We start from the raw sequence: 21,564 nt of genomic DNA, 5'->3' as shown, positions 1-21,564 counted from the left end.
ACAGTTAAATCACGTCTTTTTGTCCTGAAATTACTTGCCAGCACTTATGTACATACCAACATATCTGCGATGAGTCCATATCAGCTGATATTTCTGTGAATATCAGCTGATTCACCGGTCGGATTCTGTTGTATATGCAGCATGTGGTACTGACAAAGTGAGATAGTGAGTTGTGCGTTGGTTGTCGGCTGCGTATGTGCAGTCAGAGTATGAAGTAAAGTCTATGTGTCTGAGTTACAGATCAAACAGCTGCTATTAAAAGTTAGACCCTCGCAAACAAAAAGAATGACCAAACCACAGGTCACAAGCATCTATTTGACATGAACACTCACAACTAACAACCGTCAGGTCAAACGTCCCAGTCTAACTCCTCACTAGAGATGTCTTGTTTTCACCATTCAGATGGATTCAATGAAAATGATTCAGGTCCTGATCCAATAAACAACCTCTGCAATAAACAGCAACGGAAAGTTATTAATACAATTAACCCACTAAGCGGTTTATTTATCTGCTGAGACAATGTTTAAAAATGATGTTGGTAAGAGCATCTGCTTGTCAAATATAACAGATCATAGCTGCGTCACTTTCAGGCTAGCCCATTAAGTATTTTGTCATTTGTATATCCATCAAGGGGAAGTCAGGTATCAAAATATATCAAATGCATGTACGTTTTCCTGAAGATTTAACACGTGAGATAAGGAACATTACTGGACACTCAAGAACAGTAACATTGCAACATCTTTTAATGTCTTGAATGTCTCTTTTATCGTTTCGACTACTGGGTTTTAAATTGATATCTAACTCTGCATTGAGCAGTAGCCTGCCAGAGGTCTTTACACCTCAAATGTGTCTGGATAGATCTTGAAGAAATTTGTACAAAATAAGGAACACAAATTCAACATTTGTATTTGATGGCGTTAAAAGGTCATGACAGACATGGAGTTTTGGGTTTGAATGTTTAATTTGCTAAAAACTTCATGTGACTTCAGTAAAGAGCTGCAGAAAGCAGACAGATCTGTTACTGCAGGACACGGTGGAATAACATGATTTTAACTAGTGAAAGGGACACTAAGAGAAAAGTGGATGGAATATAGAGATGTACATTCATAGTTACAGGTAAACAAAGCCTCCGCTTTCCCTCCCTCCACCATTTCGTTAGTCATTTCAACTTTATGGTCCCTGCAGGAGACCGTCCCAGCATCCAGCCTCCTAGCAACGGAGAGACAGTGAGAGGGACAAAGAGAGAGAGAGGGAGGGAGGGAGGAGGATGGAGGCTAAAAATAGCAACAGTGAATTTTGAGCACCATCACACCTCAAAGAGGCATCGCTGCACTACTGAGCACACTTCCTGATCCTAAATATTATCCTCACACACGCACACACACGCACACACACGCGCGCACACACACACACACGCACACACACACACACACACACACTCGGTGTAAAGCACGATCATCGTGAATTAGTTAACGCTGAAATATGTTGCCAATTTGCACCTCTCCTTGCTTTCTCCAACACACACACTCACACATTCACACTGACACACACACATTCACACTGACGCACACACACATTCACACTGACACACACACACATTCACACTGACACACACACATTCACACTGACGCACACACATTCACACTGACACACACACACATTCACACTGACACACACAGACACACACACATACATACATTGAGTATAGGACAAAGAGAGACAGCACTCCAGTTCAGCTGCAGGAGCAATGCATCATATTTATAGACCAACAAACTCCCCTGGGTTCAGAAAATAGAGGAGAGATGAAGGTTGAAACTCAACCACAACGCCACAACGCCACACGCACACGCGCACACGCACACACGCGCACACGCTGGCAGACATTTACATGTTTCAAGGACGTCATCATCCACAATGAAACACTATCTGGGAAAAGAGGAGCATCTGAAAAGCTGCAGAGGAAGATGTGATGAGTCAGGGCGGCACAGCGACTGTCTGCCTTAAAGAGGGACGGATGATGGTCAGGTTCGTGCGTTATGGGCGGCAGACGAAGAGGAGAGGGTTGGCGATGAAGGAGCAAAGACGTCAGAGCATCAGCGACATGGAAAATCCCATGACTGAAGTGTCTCTGCTTTGAGCTCCCTCCATTTGTGCTGCATGCAGATGCAGTATATGAGGTCACACTATGAAAGATCAGGCGCTGTCTGTGATGAAGCTGTATTTATTTAAAATGTGTGGGGAAGTCAAGAGGATATTGAGACATCAGCTGTATTAGCAGTGTTACAATATGGACAGCATGTTTACGAACGATGATACACAAACTTCACGGTAACGATCTGCATATAGTCGATAACACGCGCTCTTATCTAAAATAAATGGGGCCATATTCAGTGTTAACCCGCCCTGGGTCTGATGTCTCGTTGCTTTTCTGTCATTTTTAGAAAAGTTAATGAAGAACCGGTCAAATGACCAATACATTTGGTTATTACACATTAGCGTAAAGGAGTGCTGCAGCCATTTAGTATTGGACTTCCATAATAACGATTCCCAAGACAGATTTCATTTGGGCTGGGTACCGAACCTTTTTTGTTTTAAGACGTATAACTTTTTCTCCGTTCATGCAGGAGTAAATCTAATCAGCGTCACTGAGCCAGTGCAGCTTATCCCGTACATAGGCTGTACTCGGGCAGACTGCCAAGGTAGATGTACTCACTTGGTTTTAATTTATAGAAACCTTACAATAGAACGACTTACGCCTCTCTTTGTTTTGCATGTGCTGCAGTAATTGGAGGCTTCTTTGTGCTTAAGTCTATATCTGCCTTTATGTGAGGCGTTCAGGGAACATTGGTAAATAGTTAGCCATACTATTGCTTACAGATTCAGTTTTCTTCACTGTGATAATAATCTGTTTGCATACATTTTTGAAATGTTCTTTTTCTTAAAATGGACTTTATAGAATTAAATAACAAAGTCATGGTGTCCTTCGTTGAACGACACCCGGCACAGGATTTAATAAAGAAAAAAAAGGGGGATAAAAAAAGAATATCTGGTCTTTTAATCCTTAGTGTGGGTCACACTGCAAAAACACTGGATCCTACATTTCCAATGATGCAACTTGATCGAGTCTATTGCAGGAAAACAGAAAACATCAACGTTAATGTTTCTGTTTAAAATGTATAGTCTCCAAATCCATGCTGAGATAATCCTGATGACATCACGATGACATCATCAGGGTTAATGTCTCAAACTTGATAAAGCTCGTCCCGAGACGTCATAAATCTGTTTTCATAGGCAGAATAGGACTATTCATGTCAAGTGAACTGTGTGTACAAAATCAATCAAGTATTATTATGAGATGAATTATAAATGCATTTTATTGATCATATCGGAGGATGAGACTAATTTTGTAACATCAGTAGTAATGATGGACTGCTTTACTGACAACTCGTGTTTACTGCCACCAGGTCTTTTTTTAATCCAGTTATATTCAGCGCTCAAAGATTAACCGAAACTAGGAGTGGATTGCGAGTAGCTGGCTCAGATGAGGAAAATTAAAGTTACCAGTAATGACGTCTACATCTAGTCCACACTATCAGTACATAGTAGCTGTCTGCAGGTACAAGGCTGGGTTGATCCTAATCCTGGTTTAACTGAGACAAAAGATCAGGACCCGATTAGGCTAACTCTGGGTTTAACACCGGCTAATCTCATTGCAGTCAACTACACCACAATTTAATTACATTCACGTGTGGCTGCAGGTAAATCCTACCGCTGACACAAAAGCCTCCGCTTGGAGAGTTCTTGTCCTGAACCACGGACAGAAACATGGACACAAAGAAATTCAGGGAGAAATGAAGCGGTCAGTATGGATGTGTTGAAGTCAAACAAAATACAAGATTCAACCTCTTCCACCCAAAACTGTGGCAAAGTCAAATCAAAATGTAACTTTGAATTTAAAGAAATTTGACATGACGTGCCTTTTTCACAAAGCTTCTGAAGTCATTTCATCTGTAAATCTGAGGCCTCTTCTTCCTATATTCCTATTCCTATATTCTACTGAAGGACAATAGAGGTGGAGATTTTCAAGGTAACGGAGATCGCGACATCGGGAGTGTGCACAGTATTATGTGCATGTGCGTTGGGGTCGCAGCCACAAGGCGTCTGTTTACAAATCTGATCAAAGTCAACAGCAGATTAGAGCGACTTCACCCTGCTAATACTGAGCTCTGAGCTTTCACTCTGGAACTGAAGGCCCTCTTCCCTGAGTTTTCACCCACTAATCACGTATCTCTAACAGTGTCTCAGGTGTTGAATATGGCTTTTAAAGTTCGGTCAAAAATCATGACTGATACATTATCCATGCACTTAATCTCCCCGGACATGAATTCCCACTCCTCCTCTGGTCTGTTGTGAAGAATGAGTAGCAGTGGAGTGCCTGAAATAATCTTCTTCTTTTAACTGTGCACAAGAATGAAATGAATTCAGACAAGTGCACTCCTAACCGTAAAAGTGCATCAGGTGGAAAATAGATGAAAACCTTAACACATTTTACGATACGAACTGGCAGAGGCAACCGTCCAGACCGCTGCAGTGGTATGCAGAAAGTGTTTGGACCGCATATTCTCAGTAAAGCCAGTCGATGGAGCCCCAGACTGCAGAAGCCTCGTCACATGATGCCACTCATGTGAGAATCTGCTGTTTTTCTGCTCAGCTGGGCAGACGCAGCATGACGCCAGGAGTGAGAGACCTCAGTGTTGGTGGAGAGTTCGGTAGGGAGGAACCTCGATAGTCTCGCTACACCCAATGGCGTCGGGCGAACAGCACGACAGGCGTGCGAGTGGTCTAGTAACTCTCAAAGATCAGCGTCTCTTACTAAGAAGCTGTGATGCTGCCCAGCACATAATCACATTAGTGTGGCCAGTGACGACTCCTGGAGAACTGCAGTTCACTTCTGTAGTTTACAAAGGAGCCGGAGAAGAGGATGTCGGCACACGGCTGTCCTCTCTTGTGTTTACACCTGACAATGGGCCCGAATAGTTTGATTCAATTTATTAGAAAGACACGAAAGAATGGAAACGGGAAATAAAACGTGTTAATCTGACTCAATAGTTTCTTTGTTTTCTAAAACTGTCTTTCTATTACTGCAACCAAAAACCAGCTTCAGCAAACAACAAACCTGAGGAACATTATTAATATGTCTAAGTGTCATTTATGTGCAAGTCTATAGGACACCAACATCATTCAGAAGAACAACATATTCTCCAGCTAGCCAGCGACGAGCCCGCAAGCTGAGCGGCTACGAAAGGTGGGACAAACTACAAGCCAGTTACAGTGATTCAATTTTGTCAGTCTGTAACAAAGATGTAATTCAGATACCAAAACAGGCTAAAATCGGATTTGTTGTTAATCGGTAGTTATTACTGTCCGGCTGATTTTAGTAACATAACTATTTTCAAGGGTGTGTCAGGAGGGCTGAGGCTCAGTGTGCCCGCCCCAAATTCAAGACATAAAGAGGACCGAACACTCCAGAGATAACAACATAAAGGCTAAAAACCACCACCTTAGGGAATCAAAGTCCAACTTCCTAAACGTTTCCAAGAGGATTTTAAGCGCCACATCGATTTAATGACTGGAAGAGCTGAATTCAAAGCTTAAAAGGAAGCAAAAACTTACTTCGACAAACATATACTCCAACTCCCGGTTCATCTTGTCTGCTGAGCGATCTTCTAGCTCATGCTGTGAGTCTGCTGGTTTTCTGGACGCCTCCAGTCACACAAGACCAGATTCTAAACTGATGAAGCAGTGAGCTCCGCAGCTCGCTGGCGGATGAAACCTTCCCATTGTGTCTGCGGACACGAGCAGCGCTCGCAGACGTTCCCCTAAAGTTCCTCGCCCTGTGACAGATGACTGGCCATCCGGACTGTCTGTCAACAAACGGCCCGGCTTCCTTCATCGATCACATGAGCTGTGGTGCGGACAGACTTTCCCAGCGAAAACAAAAACTGTCTCACAAACCAGTGACATGGCTCCAAATAACAACTTCAGAACCCTCTTCCTACACACACGATTTCAAAGTGTGTCAGCGTTTTACGTCTAACTTCGAAACCTGCTATTTATTTTCTTCTGCGTTGTGTAATAAGAGATCTTTCACTTGCTTTCAGATACTGGTTGAAAACCTAAACACAATTTTGCAATAAGACGACGAAACTTTCTTTCTCAATTTCTCAGATTAAATCATGTCATTGCAACACTGTCACACAGCCTCAGTCTGCCTGCATCGACCTTATGTGTGCCGTCTGGACTACATGCCGGAGTGTATACAACATGACTGCGCAATTACCTTAACCAAGTTATCTCGGTAATCTAATGCACATGCTCTCAATTAGAAATAGAAGGGAAAAAAAAAAAAGAAACCAATCACACCAGATAATGTAAAACCTGCCACCTAAAGCGGTCGGGACGACACCTGGATCACATCAAGTGTGACTTTTCTGTTAAATAATGTATGCATTACAGCTATGAAGTGAATTTCACACAGATCAGATTGAGCTTTGTCTCATGAGAAAGCTGCGGTTTCCTGTGTTTATAGGCTAACAAGCTTTATTTGGCCAGATTTGAACTACAGTTATCACGTTTACACTGTGCGTACGCCCAGCACAAAAAACACGCACATCTTCTGAATCGAAGCTACTGTATCAACATGCTTCCTCTCGGCGAAACAAAACAAAACAAAAAAATCCACGCGTAGTAGTAATCATGTGGAAGAAAACAGCAGCTTTGCCACCGCTGGTCAGGGAGCTGCGAGCCGTAGAGATCGGCGCAGCAGCGGTTGTCTTCCCGCCGTCATTCACATTTCAAGGTTTGGCGTTTCAGCTCCACTGAAGGAGCTTTTTGTGTTCCAGCTTCACGTCAGACCGGATGAGATGAAACGACAGATTCAGTTTGAGCGGAAGCAGTCGACTGCGCCGCTGTCTGGGGGGTTGAAAAGGTCAAACCTGCCTGCGACGCCCCAACGAGTGACGTAACAGCAGGTGTTTCTCCCCTCCGTCAGCTGCTCCCGACTCTGGCTCGCCGTGCGACGTCGCTGACCGGCAGGGAGGGAAACGGAGGGAAAAACATGAGGCCGCTGGGAAGGTCAGCATTTTCCTCAGATGCAGGTTATTAGCTAAGTTACAAAGAAATACTCTGCGTGACTAAAATTATAACGCGTTAGCCTGACATCCAATGAAAAATGAACTTCCATGGCCTCCGCCATTTCTGTAAATGTTAGCAAACACGTCACAACCTGTAAACTCAGGGTTTGTAGGAAATTTGGGTTTCCGACGTTGTGAATACCACACGAGGGGCCGTTCACATGAACTCTTCTCCTGTACGTGGTAAATACGACCCCATTTGAACGCAGCAAATGACTAACTGTATAATCACTGCAACATATAAATATACAAATTAAGTCTTTGATGTTGGTAGATTGTTACAAATACACTCTCTGGTGACACTGAGGCAGATGTTGACTTTACTAGACAGACAGACAGACAGACAGACAGATACTTTATTAATCCCACAAGGGGAATTTTTTTTCGCTACAGCAGCATTATATTTATGACAGTTAGACATTTCAATGACAGCACACACACAGCACCAGTAATGTGTGTGTGTGTGTGTGTGTGTGTGTGTGTGTGAGAGTTAAAAAGGCAAAGACTCGCATACTGTTTCAGAACAGAGGTCTGCAGTGACGTGAACCTCTAATCCGTGGACAGTATGAAGCTTCATGAGACCCTGCTGGAGGTACATTTTTCTCATCAGTTACCCAGAGATCTTATTGTTATGAAGATAGCACGTTCAATAAGTGCCTGTGCTGTAATACTACCATTATCAAGGGTGAGAAATCATAGTTATAATGACGGCACCTCTTATTACCACTCCTACCCTCTCCTGTGTTTCCTCAAGTTAATCTTCTTCTCTTTGCTCCTACTGGAAGAAATATGACAGACAGGATTATTGAAAGTGTTCAGCAAAAAACACAAGGTAGTGAAACATTATCTGGGACTTCACTCAGCTACCTCCTCTTGTGTATTTTTGTCCCGATCCCTCCTGACCATGCAACCACAAGTGCTTCTGAGTAGGACTGGGCAATACATCAATATCATGACATGAGAGCAGCTATCACCTTAGATTCTGGATATTGTTATGTGACATAAGTGTCATCTTTTCTTGGATTTAAAGTCTGTGTTACAGTAAAGTCATTTTCTGAACTTTAAAATACTTTCTAGCAGCTCTAATATTTGTCTTTACCCACTTAGCCAATAGATCCACATCACTGATGATTATTGATCAAAAATCCCATCATGTTAAATATGTTGTGCATTATAATAAGCATTATTGAGGTATATGGTCAAAAATATTGGGTTATTTGATTTTCTTCATATTGCCCAGTGTTACTCCTGAGCAGGGTGAACATAGTTCATTAGTGTTTCACCACCAGCTGCTGCGCAGATGAACTAAAAACACTGATACAGACAAGTCAAGGCTGTCCGAAGTGCAGCGAGAGTCAAAGCATCTCTGTACGACTCTCCCACACAGTCAGTTTGTCATGAAGCAGGAAATCTGCAGGGGGAATAGTTTGTTTTTTCAGTTTAGGTTTATGAATCGACGCTGCGTCTAGCCGTTCTAAAAATATGGCACACGCACTCCTTGTGGCACAGCAAACACTCCTTTAAATGCGGTGTGTATTTTGGAAACTCCAGGTTGTGTGTTGAAAAGTCTTTTCAGCTCTGAGTCATCTTGCGTCTCACTTCCATTCCTATGCGAATATCCTCCCTCCCTTCAGCCTCTGCTTCTCGTCACACAGCCCTGCTTCATTCACCTTCACCGCCTCTCACTGGTTTTGATGCCGATATGTTTCTCTGGTTTATAAAGTCTAATGAAATGACCTTCTCTCGCCTCTCTTTATACTGGCGGTCGGGTCAGACGGGAGCCAAACGATCAGGACCTGCTCAATAAGCGTCCATAAGGCTGACTCATACACACAGAGGGCAGAGTGTTTTCCACCCATGTGCTGGAGAAGTAAATCACAGAGGAGTCTGACATCAGAGACCAACTTCTAAAACACACTGCGCCATTCAGAGCAGGAACTAATGTCGGGTTTCCCAGCAGCCACTCATTAAACATGCATCCAAACATTCACAATTAAAGTCATTTAACAGCCAAACCGCTTCTTATGGAACAAGACAGCCGAGTTGACTTCACGTCAGATCCTGCTGGCGGAGGAGACGAGCCCGGCAGCCTCAGTCGATATCTGCTGCCTTTTGATTGGTGGCCGTTTGTAACTGAAGACCCAGCTGCTACTTAAGCGCAGCCACTGCATCTCGTTTTTTTTATTCTGAAAAAAGAGTGAGAGTAGGCGGCGACACTGCGGTATCTTCAATTAATAATACTCTAAAAATGAGTCATGAATCTGCCAGTCATTTTCTTAATTATTCACTTCCATGTTTTGTTTTTTCCCATTAAATGGTGTGAAAAATATCCTGCACAATTACCTGAATCCCACGGTGACGTCTTTAGACTGCTTGTATCATCCAAAAGCCCAAAGACAAACTTACAATCACAAAGAAAAGTCATAAATCCAGACAACTGAGAAGATACTAGTCTGCGACTGTCACTTAGTCGACTGCCAAACAGCTGCAGTTCTGTTCAAAAGTAGACTAATCGTTTAACCAACAAACTTTCTCAGCTATATTATAAACAAATCTACCAATTTCGCTCTTGATTAATCATTTGTCCATTTTTAGTCTTAAACTCAACGGGGAGTTAAATGTCTGAAAACTATTAAAACCAAAATTAAGCACAAGTTCTCAAAAGTCGACATCTTGAAATCGTGTGTTCAGGCCAATCAGTGCTAAAAAAAAATCCAAACACATTAAATTTCATCCGGCACATATTCACATTAGAGAAGCTTGAACCGGTGCATGTTGGGGATTTTTGCTTATTAAGAGATCAAGGTCAGGACAACTGACAGATAAATATTGTTCCAGATTAATTTTTCAGTCAGTGTTTCAGCTCTTAATGCAACACTTAGTTGGTGCTTCTTTTGTTTGTTTCACTCCACAAAGGTCAGAGGTCAGTGTCAGCTCAGCAAGGACTCACAACGTTTCATCATTTTCTAACAAAAGAGTTAAATCCTGTGTCATCTTGGACCCCATATCTGGACCACTGAAGACAACAGATGCCGATGAAGCTTTATAAATCCAGCTGAAATGGATCAAAAGTATAAAAAACAACAACAACAACAACAACAAAAACACAACAACGCCGCGGTGCTGCAGTTCAGCAAAGAGTTAAAGACGAATTTCAGAAGCGATCTTCCCATTTTCTCTCCACCAGAAGCTGAACACACCAGCTGTCAAAGTAGGGGGATGGGTGACTCATCGCCTCTCACACACACACACACACACACACACACTCTCACACACACACTCTCACACACACACACACACACACACACACACACACACACACACACACACAGAGCAGACCGAGGCTTCAGGGCCTCCTCTGGTCTGAACATCCTGGATGCTCAGAGGAAGGATGCTGCGTTGGCGGTACCCGGCCTGCCCCGACTCGGCTCACGTCCCACAGAGATGGGTAGCACACCTGAGACGAGCTTCAGTACGACACCAAACCACCGATAACTATAACATCTAGACGCACAGGATTTGAGATAAAGCCAAATAGTGTGGTTTAAAGAGGTAAATAAGCAGAGCCTCCATGATGGCTGGCACCGCCTTTGCATCATCCCAGCCCCCCCCCCCCCACCCTCTCTAGTTTACAGTGGGGGGATGATGGGAAACACGAAGGCCAAGGAAAAGAGGGATCTTGTTTTGGATACAAATCAAATGACCGACGACAAATTGGAATAAAGATGATTTTGCTGCATGTACGTGAATGAAAAAAAAAAAAAAAAGGGTCGACCGGGAGGAGAAACCCGAGGCGACTCTCCGCCGCATCTGCTCGCTTTCTGTCAGCTGACGTTACATCTTCAGCACCAAAACACACGTTTAATGCGGTTTCAAAAGCATTTTCATTCATTTTAATGCCGCCGCCGCCGCCACGCCTGCTTCATGCATCTGCACATTTACGAGGAGAAAATCAAACTGTCAGCTTGTTTATGGGCAGAAGAAATTTTTTTTTTTTTAAAAAAGCTTAAAATTTGACGATATTTTTTTTTTTTCCAAGAAGCGACCGGGACGTTTACGTAGCCGACGTCCATGTTAGCACGCCACGACACGACAGCTCCGGATGAATATACACTTGCTTTACCTTTGTGTACAGCTCCGACGCTGCCATGGCGGTCACTCTCTACGTCCTCTCTCCAATCTGGGCTAAATGTCCGGCAGGTCTCCGCGCCGCATAGGACCCGGCCTGTGTTTTCATGCGGCGGAGGGAGACCGTCTTTAAAGGTTGGTGCGGGGACTCAGGGGCGAGAAGATGTGTCTTTTATCGCCATGATGACCTGGGAGAGCTTCAGACTACTGCTGCTGCTGCTGCTGAGGTTTTGGTTGCCTCACTTTGCATTGTGGGTATGATGGATGAAATGATTCAGCCAAACTGGAAGCCTGCTGCCGCGTGGAGAACTGCGCCCCCTGCTGGACGAGGGTTAGACATGCACCACCTGCAAACAACAACAATGAAAAACATTCAGTGGTTTTTTTTTGTTTTTTTTTGTTGAAACACTTCTGCAAACTCCCCTATCCATTAAATAGATAAAGCACATAATGAAAGATGTATTTAGAGCCCTTACTTAATTAACAATACCAATAACAAACAAGTCTTGCGTGAAAAGTCATACTTCAGCAAAAGTACACGAGTATTAGGTTAGGTTAGGTTAGGTTAGGTAGTTACTTTATTAATCCCCGAGGGGAATTTTTTTTTCGCTACAGCAGCATACAGAAGCAACAAGATAATAATAGAACAATAGAAAAGCAATAAAATAGCAGTAAAATTATAAAATATAAATATAAAATATAAAATGCACAGTATATACAGTGTATACAGTACAGTATATATCTATATATATTATATACAAACAACCAAAAGACACAGTCAACAGTATTATTTTGCCAGAGGTGAGTTATTGTACAGTCTTATTAGCAGCAAAATGCAGCTTAGAAATAAAAGTAGTGGTTTCTTGAATGTTTGGTGTGTAAGCAGCATGTTACTGTCGTAGCTGCTGCAGGTGGAGCCTGCTTTATATCCAGTTTCATATGCAGGAAAACCAGATCAGTCTGAGAGTCCGTCAGATGATTACACAAATCTGTTTGTTCTTAGATTTTTGTGAGATATTGGATCATTTACTAAAATGATATCATGAGATAGACGTGAGAATTTTTGGAGGGAAAAATGACCATTTGATGGAGCTCTTAACAACTCAAGACATCTGAAAGGTGATTTTTAACTACACAGATTTTTGTAAGACATCAGAAGCAGAGAAGGTTGGACACCACTGGTTTAATATTGTTATATTATCCACCGTGTCAAATCTTCATCATAAACTAAAGCTGTCAAACAAATGTTGTGGACTGGAGAGTATCTCCCTCTGAAATGGAGAATGGAAGAATAAAGGTGCTTCAAATAGAAATATTTACACAAACTACAAGAACCTCACGTGTGTATTTAAGTAAAGTACTTGTGTAAATGTACAAGCTTACCTTCCACCACTGATAAAGCTACTGAACTGTAATTTGTGAAAGCCATCAACCCTGAAAGTCACCATCGATCAATATTCATCAGCCCTCTATATAACTTTGATATAAAATATATGAAAGTTGATATAAAATATGGGATCTTTTTTTAATTTTTTTTTTTATAACTATCTTGGACCTAAGAAATCCGGATCAATAGTTACCAATAATTAAATCAACACATATACAGGAAAATTAATACACGTGAAAAGTGAACTTACTATTTACAGTATTTTGTAACTGTGAATTTCAGTTATGTACATATTGTGTACTTTTCTGTTCTTATAAGTGTGCAATTGTTTTAATATTATTACTATTATCCTGTTCCTTTTGTGTGATATTAGACTTAAGTGTTCTGTGCTTGTTGTAGATGTTATTGATATCTTGGATTTATTTAGTGAAAACTCAACAAAAAAAACTTTCAAAAATGTTTATTCGGGGTTTATTTTTGTTTGAATAAGAATGTAATAACATATTGTTTTGTCTGTGTTGTAATATACCAGCATTGCAGTAGCGTACATTTTAAGGAATCTGTGTACTTAATGTATCATATGTGTATGTTTGTGTGTTAAAAAGGTTAAAGGGATGGAAGAAATAAGGAGAAACAACAGAAAAGGAAGCTGTAGTGGAGGTTTTACTTTGTTGGTGTTTGTATTTGGGCAAAGATAAAAAGGAGAAATGTGCATTTAAAAGTACTTCAGTATGTCAAGTGTTGCTGACTGGGGTGATTGCCTCTGACTGGACTTTTGTGCACCATTTTGTTTATATGACCATCAGCCACAAACTGAAAAATGTACCGCAATGTTAAGAACAAATTAAAACATTTGCAATATTCATTTAAGTTGAATATAAGTGACAGTTTGTCCTTACGTTTTGGGGACATGTGGAAACGAGACACGGTCAAAACCTGTTGTTTTCCAGTAGAAGACACTTGAAGAAAAAAAACAGTACTGTTTGTCCTGATCGAAATTAATTTTGGGAAGCTCGTTAAATGTTTTTTTTGCAGTCAAAAGTATACATCGGTTAACCATTTGAAAGCACCTTAAACATACTCTACATCCTTGACTTAAGTTTAACATGAATACATGACACGGGCTTTTAAACATTTGTGCAAAACTATTTTATTTACAAAACAAAATGGCACAACGTGACAGCAGGGCGGCCATTTACATGCACAGCTCAGACAGATGTAGTGCCAGCTTAGGTTTACCACATCGCAGGTAAACTGCATCCAGTCAGTAAAGACCCTGGACCAGCACTACACAGGGCCGAGGAGGATCTCAAGATAAAACTACTTCAACTTATGATTACGCAAGGTTTCCCCCCAAGTTTTTATACTATTTGTTCCCAGTACATTTTTTTTTTTTTTTTTTAATTTACCATAGATTTATACTCACACGGCATTACAGGACGCAAAGACTGGTCTCCACTGACAGGAATTTAGCTTCCAGGTCCCGTGTACCCCTCTACCCCTCGTTGAGCATGATGATTCAAATGTGACAGCTTTGACCATGTCGCCATCTGAGGCTGAAATGGAATGGCACAGCACGAATACAGTGGGAATTTGCAACACTGCAGTTCAGTCTGAAGCAACAACATCCTCTTCTCTTCTTTCGCTCTTCAAAAGGAGAACATTTCTTACTTCCACGATGGCTTGAATGAACCATCTACCTGCCACCCAGCGCCTTTTTTTCTTCTTTTTTTTTGCTGCACCAGCGTATGCTTAAATGTCTGCTCAACAAAACTGAACTTGGCCTCTACATTATTATTTTCAGTCAATTTCTCAAGCATATTGACAGCATGTTTTTAGAATAAGGTCATACAGTGAATGATACAAATCGGATGTAAAACTTTCTAAAAGGTTGACGCCTGCCCCTGTGCCAAACAAAAGGAAATATATTTATATATATATTTATACACACAACCACGCACTTCCAAACTGAGGGATCCTGACCACCATACTAAATCCCTTCAACCGAGCGAGGTGCAGTTTCTGCTGCTCGCCCTTCTCTTCAGCCGGCAAACACACAGCTGCTGTTCATCTGTCGTACAGAGGCATCACAGACCGCTCATCACACTCACACTTGGATGTCCTGTCTTTCAGTGTATCTTACATGGAAGTAATGAGGAAATACGAAGGAAGGAAAAGGAAGAGGACAAATGACAGAAGAGCACTCAGTTGGGGGAAAGCACCGAGGGACAGGAACAGGGAGGAGGCAGGAGCTACAGGGTCGGGTGGGGTTGAAACAAAAATAAACCGGATCTGCAGGGATCAGTTAGGCAGTTCGCTGGGTGCTAGGTGTGGGTTCTGGTTGGTTGAGGTCCAGGCTGGTGTGGAGGTGGGGGGGGGGGGGCAGAGGGGTGGTGGGAGGGGGTGGGAGACATGACAGCTCGGAGACTGGAGTGGAGAGGGTTAGGGGCTGGGAGGTGCTGTAGGGGTCGTCGAGGCTGCGTGTGCATCAGCCTGCCAGTTTACTGGCCACCAGAGAGGGTTTCCTTTGGGGCAGGTCCTGGGGGGTGGGGATGTGGTCCCCTGTGATCTCTGTCTTCTCTGGCGCAGCTGTCGGCAACTGTTTGTTCTTTATCTTCGCTTTAGCCATGTTGTAGTCGCCCGAGTCAAAGTATTTTTGCTGTAGAGAGACACAAGATTTTAATTTTCAAGTAACAAACCGAACAGAAGTAGCACGTCTGATTAACGCAACCATTTTTTTTTTAAAACGGTTTATTTTAATTAGGTGGTTGAACAAATGCCCAAAGTGTGATCTTGAATAGTGCCGAGTTTCTGACCACTAGTGGTGCAATAGAGCAATGTTTTCATGAGGAGATGTGTGATGTGTTTGATGCAATACACAATGTTGCTGTTGGTTTTGTGTTATTGTGCTGATCAACAGCTGGTGGAGGTAACTCTCCAACAAATGTAGAAATGCTCCAACAAAGGCAAGTTAACATGACGTGAACACAAAATTCAATCTTATAAATGTTTTTTGAAAGAGAAGAAATGCACTGAACACGTTTGCTACCCTGAGAGGATAAACACAACGCATAACTTTTTTTTGTTGACAAGAAAACTCCTCGGAGCACCTTTAAGACCAATTCATGGTTTTAGTGTCTGCTGTACGATCTGGATTTTGAAGGCGGACAGCAGACGTGTTTCCATTCATACAACAGTGAAGAGTAAACGTCGTTCTGAAACTTTCCTGCACAGTGGGGAGACACAGCACAGGATATCTGCTGAAATTGAAGTGATCACTTCATATTACAAGCGGACTTAGTCCATTGTTCTCATGGCTCTATGTGATGCACTGTGTTGCTTTACAGTGCTAAACATGGAGGCCTTCTGACATCAAAGTGATGGTGGCGTTTTCAAGGAGAGCGGCTTGGCTGGAGTTTACATCATCTACGAGTTCTCGGAAAAGAAAAAAACGTAGGCGGTCAGCGTGCACCACCACCGATTAGTGCAGATGACGAAATGTACATCAAATGAACCCACACGAAGCCGAGTGGTACCCATGAACCACGTCTGATAAACATCTGCCAACTGATATATTGGTGGAGGTATAATTTATTTAGCAGCAAAAATAAACATATTTAAATATCGATCCCTCCACACTCCCCCCTGCAGCTCGTACCAGACTGCAGCCCACTAACAGGTGAATAACCAACACATATAATGCTAATAAAAAGGAAAAAGATGATGGCGGTTCCAAACATATGTTATCAGAAGAACCCAAAGTGATTACTTTTATTTTCTGTTTTTTTTCCTGGTGAGCACAGATTTTTACAGAAACTGAAATAAGCCCCAAATCATAATTTAGTAGCCTTGAATCAGTGCAGGTATGTTTTTGTATTAAACAGCTGACTATTGGCAACAACTCAAAACAATCAATGTCAGCAAAAAAAGAGAAAATTATAACTAAATAAAATCTGATTCCAGCTTCTCAAGTGTGGAAGTTTTTGTTGACGTTGTTCATTTTAAATAATAAACTGAATAACTTTAGTGTTCGGACCGTCAGTCATTTAAACAAGCAACATGAGTATGTCGTGTGTTCTCGGAAATCAGTGGTGGAAATGTTTCTGTCGTGTTTTGATTCGGTACCGACCAAATGAAAAAGGGTGACAACCTGCCAGTCGAGACGGAGTTACTGGACAAACACGAAATGACAGCAGATTGAGGGACTGATTTACAGACAACACAGGAGGTAACTCACAGGTAACTCACAGGTAACTCACAGAGGTAACACACAGAGGTAACTCACAGGTAACTCACAGGAGGTAACTCACAGGTAACACACAGGTAACTCACAGGTAACACACAGGTAACTCACAGGTAACTCACCCCTTTCTGCAGGCGTTTACGAAGCAGATCAGAGCCTCCAGGTTTGTGTCCTAAATTTGGGTATCTGGCCTTCAGTTTAGCCTCCTCTGCTTTCTCAGGACTGATCATGTTGTCCTGAACCTCCTGGAAACAAACAGAAGCATGTTTTAAAAAAATAAAAGTCCAAGTGGACAGACCATTAACTGGGAGCCTCCAGGCTCCTCCTGAGATGTCAGCTGATTGAATGTCAACACCTTCACTTGTCAACCAGTGGGCTCATAAAAACTACTAACTACTAATTAAACAACAACATGTGCAACAACGCTCAGCTACTTCATCAGTAAGGCTGGCTAAACCATCGTTATCAAAGGTGTTCAAACACGTCACAAGCCTGCGACAGCATGTTTGTAAAGATCTAAATTACCTTTAATCAAGCTAACGGAAGCTAAAGGCTAGCGTTAGCTTGTAGAGCCCCCTCACACTGCGGAGCCACACGTGAAAACACGTGTTCTGTGTCCGTGTTCAGATGTTCTCCGGTGGTTGATTAAGTGGTGTACATCTGCTGTAGCTGCAGCGTAGTCGACGATAACGTCACTGAAACCAAGACGTCGGTGCGTCGAGCTGAGCTAACGTTAGCAGCTGAGCTAACGGCTAGCGACGGTTAGCTCGGGCGACTAGCTGGCTGCTAAATGCTAACGCGAGCTAACGGGTCTCGACATTCACACCGAAACAGGCGAAACGCGTCACGTATCAGTAACCTAGGCGACGGGGTCAGCTGACCGGCAACGAGCGGTCGTTACGGAGCGAGATCAATCAAACGGAGGATTTTTAATCAGATCCTGAGTGACATGTCAACAGTAACGAGCGCGAGGGCGAAACGTGCAGCTCCTCACCGGAGCTGTAACAAAGTCAATGGTGCTCCTTCTCCTCCTGAACCCGCCTCCCTCTCTCACCTCCACCGGAGCCTCCTCGGCCGTCTGCGCTTCTTCTTCGTTGTCCCCCGACATTTCTAAATAAGTCCGATCTCGATCCACACGGCTCACTAGAGATCTACAGTCCTCTCTGACTTCTTGCTCTCACAACATTCACCCGACTGACTGACGCTGAGCGCGCACGCTCGTTCCCGCTCAGCGGCTACTACGTCACACGCGGAGACCCCGCCCCCCCCCCCTCCTCCTCCTCCTCCTCCTCCCCCACGCGCGCGCGCTCCCGGTCGGGCCCTTTCTGCATCCGCTTCAGATTTACCAACATTGCGTAACGGCAGCAATCAGCTGTTGGATCCATGTGCTGTTTCACAAATCCAGATTTCAGTCGATAATCCTCAAATCTGCAGTTTGTCGAGTTCCGCTCTGATTTACACAGTAAAGTACTTCAGGTCTTCTCAGGTATTCTGTCCTCACCCTGCCTGGTTGTACCAGAGATGGAAAATACTGCACATATACTTTTAGCATTACATTTTATTTATTTTTTTGTCTTTGTATCTGTAATATATTTGCTTATTTTTCTTTGGATTATGAAACATGTCAACTGTAAGCATGTGTAATGTAAAATGTCTCCCATTGACCGCAATACATTCAGAATCTACCGGTCCACAGATATGTGGCATAGCTTTGTTAGTTTTGTGTGAATCCTCTCTGAATGTTTGAGCCTACAAAAATGATGAAATTGTTTTGCTTTGCAGCACAATCTTTTAAATAATTTTGTATAGCTTTGATGGACTGACTGTTTTATTTACCAAACTTTCAGGTTAAAAATGCATCATTTTGAATTCTGAAATGTTTTTCTTGGTTGAAATACTTGTATCTATCAGGTATTTGAAAATGTTGTATACGTTGTTTTTTTTTTTTTATATTGGCAGTTTAGGATTTTCCTTAATAACTTACAGAAACCTTTGACATCTTTGCTAACCCTTCCAAAGTATAGAGAACATGATATGCCTTTTATGTCAATCTAAGAAAACCTTCACTGTACTTTTAGCAAATGAATCTTCTTCGGACACAGCACCATTTCATTTCGTGATTTAAATACTAATTCAACACATTCTTTTATATTCTTTTAATATTAATAAAATAAAATGTGCATGGAATGATGATGATTCCCTTTGAAGAGCACATTGTGCTACATTTACATAAAAAAAATATCAACAATACACTAAAAAAAAAAACACCCACGTGTAATGGATCTGAAATGCATGTATTTGTAGTGTTGTTTTGCACCAGAATGAGTCAGCCACTATCGCCTGACGTTTGAAATCGAGGCCATCAGCTGAAACTCAAATGTCACGCCTCGCACGTCACACCTGCCACATGTGAAGAGTGTGGAAATTGTTAATGTCATCCCCAATTTCTCATTTACACTTTTTAAAGCCTCAACGAGTGGAAATGCAGTTATTATTTGCTCATAGCGCTTCAGGTGTAACGAGTACATTTCATTTCAGAATATCGACAGGCAGCTGGTAAACAGGAAACACAGAGGAAAAATTAAAACCACAAAGAGACAGAGAAGATTTTTCAAGATTGCTTTAGAAGATATATAGATATATTTTTTTTCCAGATTTGAATATTAATGTCAAAAATACATACTATGATATACAGTTTGCACTACATCATCTTAGCATGACAGACGTCACAAGTAGTAACTGAAATATTAATTTAAATATTAAATAAACTGATGGTAAGTAAACTGAAAGTGAATGTGTAAACACTAAACTAAGGTTACTCTTTCTATTGCAACACTTCCAAGTAAGTGGTTTTGTAACAGTACAAAAGTATTAGAATATGACTATTTTCTGTTTCAGTTCCAGTTTCAATGAGAAAAACAAATGCACAGTGCACTTCTGATGTCCTGCTGTGATGCTTTCAGGTGAGTCCATCTCGATTGCTTGTTCGACTTCTTTAGTGGTCCGTGAACGGTGTTGCACCACTGTCAGCCACCTGGCTTCTCTTCCTCTGCTCCGAGCTCAGGAATCACAGGGTCGCAACCGAGTTTCAGTTGAATCGATGTAATTTTAAAGGATTTCAAATCTGAATCTTTTACCATTAAAAGGGCCTGGTATTGAATTTGAAAGAAATTAATTGAGATTTAACACTTCAAAAGTCCAATTAACATTTAGATTTGTGTCAACAGAGTAAAATAACCTGAACTCGTTTGAAATTATTTCAAGTGTCTAACTGCCCTCTGGTTTCTACTCTCCTGCCAGACGCTGGAGGGGATACACACAACAGCAGGAAAAAGAATTACCTATCAAATCTGGTAAGAACATCTCGACCAGGAGCACAGGATCGGAAACACACCCGAGAACCGTAAACTTTGACCCAAATTCTCTGTTTCATGTTTTGTACTTAACAGAGAACAAGGTTCATTTCTGATGAGTCTCCCAGGATCTCCGTCCGGCCTTAGCACCGGGACGAGAACGGTGGGTCAATGGGGGAATCTGTGAAGGACTGGAGCTCGTAGGCAGCACCGCTGTCCACCTCCATGGACTTCCTGGAAAACAGCAGACGGATGTCCCTATGGAGGTAGATCTTCCCAGACTTCGAGCTCTGGAACCTGGTGGCGACAAAAGGGCGAGATGTGGGACAGGGAGGACGAGCAAGGGAGGAGGAAACCTCAGCGCTGCTGTATAAATACCGCTTTAAAAACAGCCATCTCACCTCAGATGAACGAGGTAGCGCAAGGTGCGTCCCTGGCCCAGGGTGAGGGGCTTCCTGCTGGTCTGACTGTTTGGGTCACGGCGGACGGGAACAGAGAAGGTCCTCTGACGTAGGAAGGTCTGGTGTCCGGCTGGCATGGCTCGTAGGTCGTACATCACAACGAACATCTTTACCACCGTCTTGTTAGGGTTGAATAAGGTCTGAGAGATTTAACCAGAGAGAAGGACAGCGTTAAGAGACGATGAAAAACAAGCCCTGGAATGATGCATTTTCCTCTACAACCACTAGGAGTCTCTGTTTCCTTTTGTTACTTGATGTAATCTGCTCTTTGTTGGTAGCCATGAGTACACTGTGATGCAGATATTTCAGAGAGCATTTCTCCAACTGTGAAAACAAAAATCCTCACCACTTGTATGGTTCCTGATGGAGGGACACGGTAACCCCTCTTTCCCAGGGACTCTAGGTTAATCACACCCTGTGAGAAAACACAATAACGGTGTGACAAAATGAAGACGCAGGAGTACACACACACGCGCACACACACACACACACACACACACACACACACACACACACACACACACACACACACACACACACACACACAGTATAGGGACTGTTTCATCTCTAGGCTCTGCTGCAGGCTAGAATTCAAGGCTGCCTTATTTGTTTACTGGAGTAAGTAATCTTGCCATATATGGTGAGGGAGCGTTGTCATCGGAGACACTGTAGAATGACACATCCACAGGTAAGGTCAGGTGACTGGGGCAGAAGGATCCGCTGGCTCCAACCTCTGCTGTGAAGCCCTCCACCATCCCTAAAGGCTCCAGGCGGTTGTTCAGGACGCACTCCTAATGAA

General features: G+C 42.6%; 3 protein-coding genes across 4 annotated transcripts in view; all 3 read right to left on the bottom strand.

The window, feature by feature from the left end:
* Window positions 1–11,579, bottom strand: part of myo5aa (myosin VAa) — a 51,522-nt gene extending 39,943 nt beyond the window's left edge. The window contains exon 1 of one of the 2 annotated variants that reach the window (XM_069173386.1): window positions 11,317–11,579. In XM_069173386.1, coding sequence (XP_069029487.1) covers window positions 11,317–11,343 — 27 coding nt within the window. In that variant the 5' untranslated portion in view covers window positions 11,344–11,579. The remainder of the gene's footprint in view (window positions 1–11,316) is intronic. The other variant, XM_069173385.1, reaches the window with a different exon arrangement.
* A 2,254-nt stretch (window positions 11,580–13,833) lies between these two features.
* arpp19a (cAMP-regulated phosphoprotein 19a) lies at window positions 13,834–18,169 on the bottom strand. Its single transcript, XM_069173384.1, has 3 exons — window positions 18,006–18,169; window positions 17,074–17,196; window positions 13,834–15,367 (listed from the first exon to the last, which is right to left on the bottom strand). The coding sequence occupies exons 1-3, from the start codon at window positions 18,057–18,059 to the stop codon at window positions 15,197–15,199; spliced, it is 348 nt and encodes a 115-aa protein (XP_069029485.1). The 5' UTR covers window positions 18,060–18,169; the 3' UTR covers window positions 13,834–15,196.
* Window positions 18,170–19,092: 923 nt separating this feature from the next.
* atosa (atos homolog A) overlaps window positions 19,093–21,564 on the bottom strand; it is a 29,482-nt gene continuing 27,010 nt past the window's right edge. The window contains exons 9-12 of the mRNA XM_069173383.1: window positions 21,398–21,556; window positions 21,112–21,180; window positions 20,706–20,905; window positions 19,093–20,601 (exon numbers count right to left, since the gene is read on the bottom strand). Of these exons, the coding sequence (XP_069029484.1) occupies window positions 20,448–20,601; window positions 20,706–20,905; window positions 21,112–21,180; window positions 21,398–21,556 (582 nt within the window). The 3' untranslated portion in view covers window positions 19,093–20,447. The remainder of the gene's footprint in view (window positions 20,602–20,705; window positions 20,906–21,111; window positions 21,181–21,397; window positions 21,557–21,564) is intronic.

This window comes from Embiotoca jacksoni, unplaced genomic scaffold (assembly GCF_022577435.1).
Source record: "Embiotoca jacksoni isolate LCO1_2020_lvr unplaced genomic scaffold, fEmbJac1.0.p SCAF_6, whole genome shotgun sequence".
NCBI classification, from domain to species: domain Eukaryota; kingdom Metazoa; phylum Chordata; class Actinopteri; family Embiotocidae; genus Embiotoca; species Embiotoca jacksoni.
The sequence above is the reverse complement of the archived record's forward strand: the minus strand, read 5'-3'. Positions and strand labels throughout refer to the sequence as shown.

Coding starts and splice junctions, on each gene's coding strand:
- arpp19a (XM_069173384.1), bottom strand. CDS start 18,059: ATGTCGGGGGACAACGAAGAAGAAGCGCAGACGGCCGAGGAGGCTCCG. Junction 17,197..18,005: donor CCGAGGAGGCTCCGGTGGAG/GTGAGAGAGGGA, acceptor GTTTGTTTCCAG/GAGGTTCAGGACAACATGAT. Junction 15,368..17,073: donor GTAAACGCCTGCAGAAAGGG/GTGAGTTACCTG, acceptor GTCTCTCTACAG/CAAAAATACTTTGACTCGGG.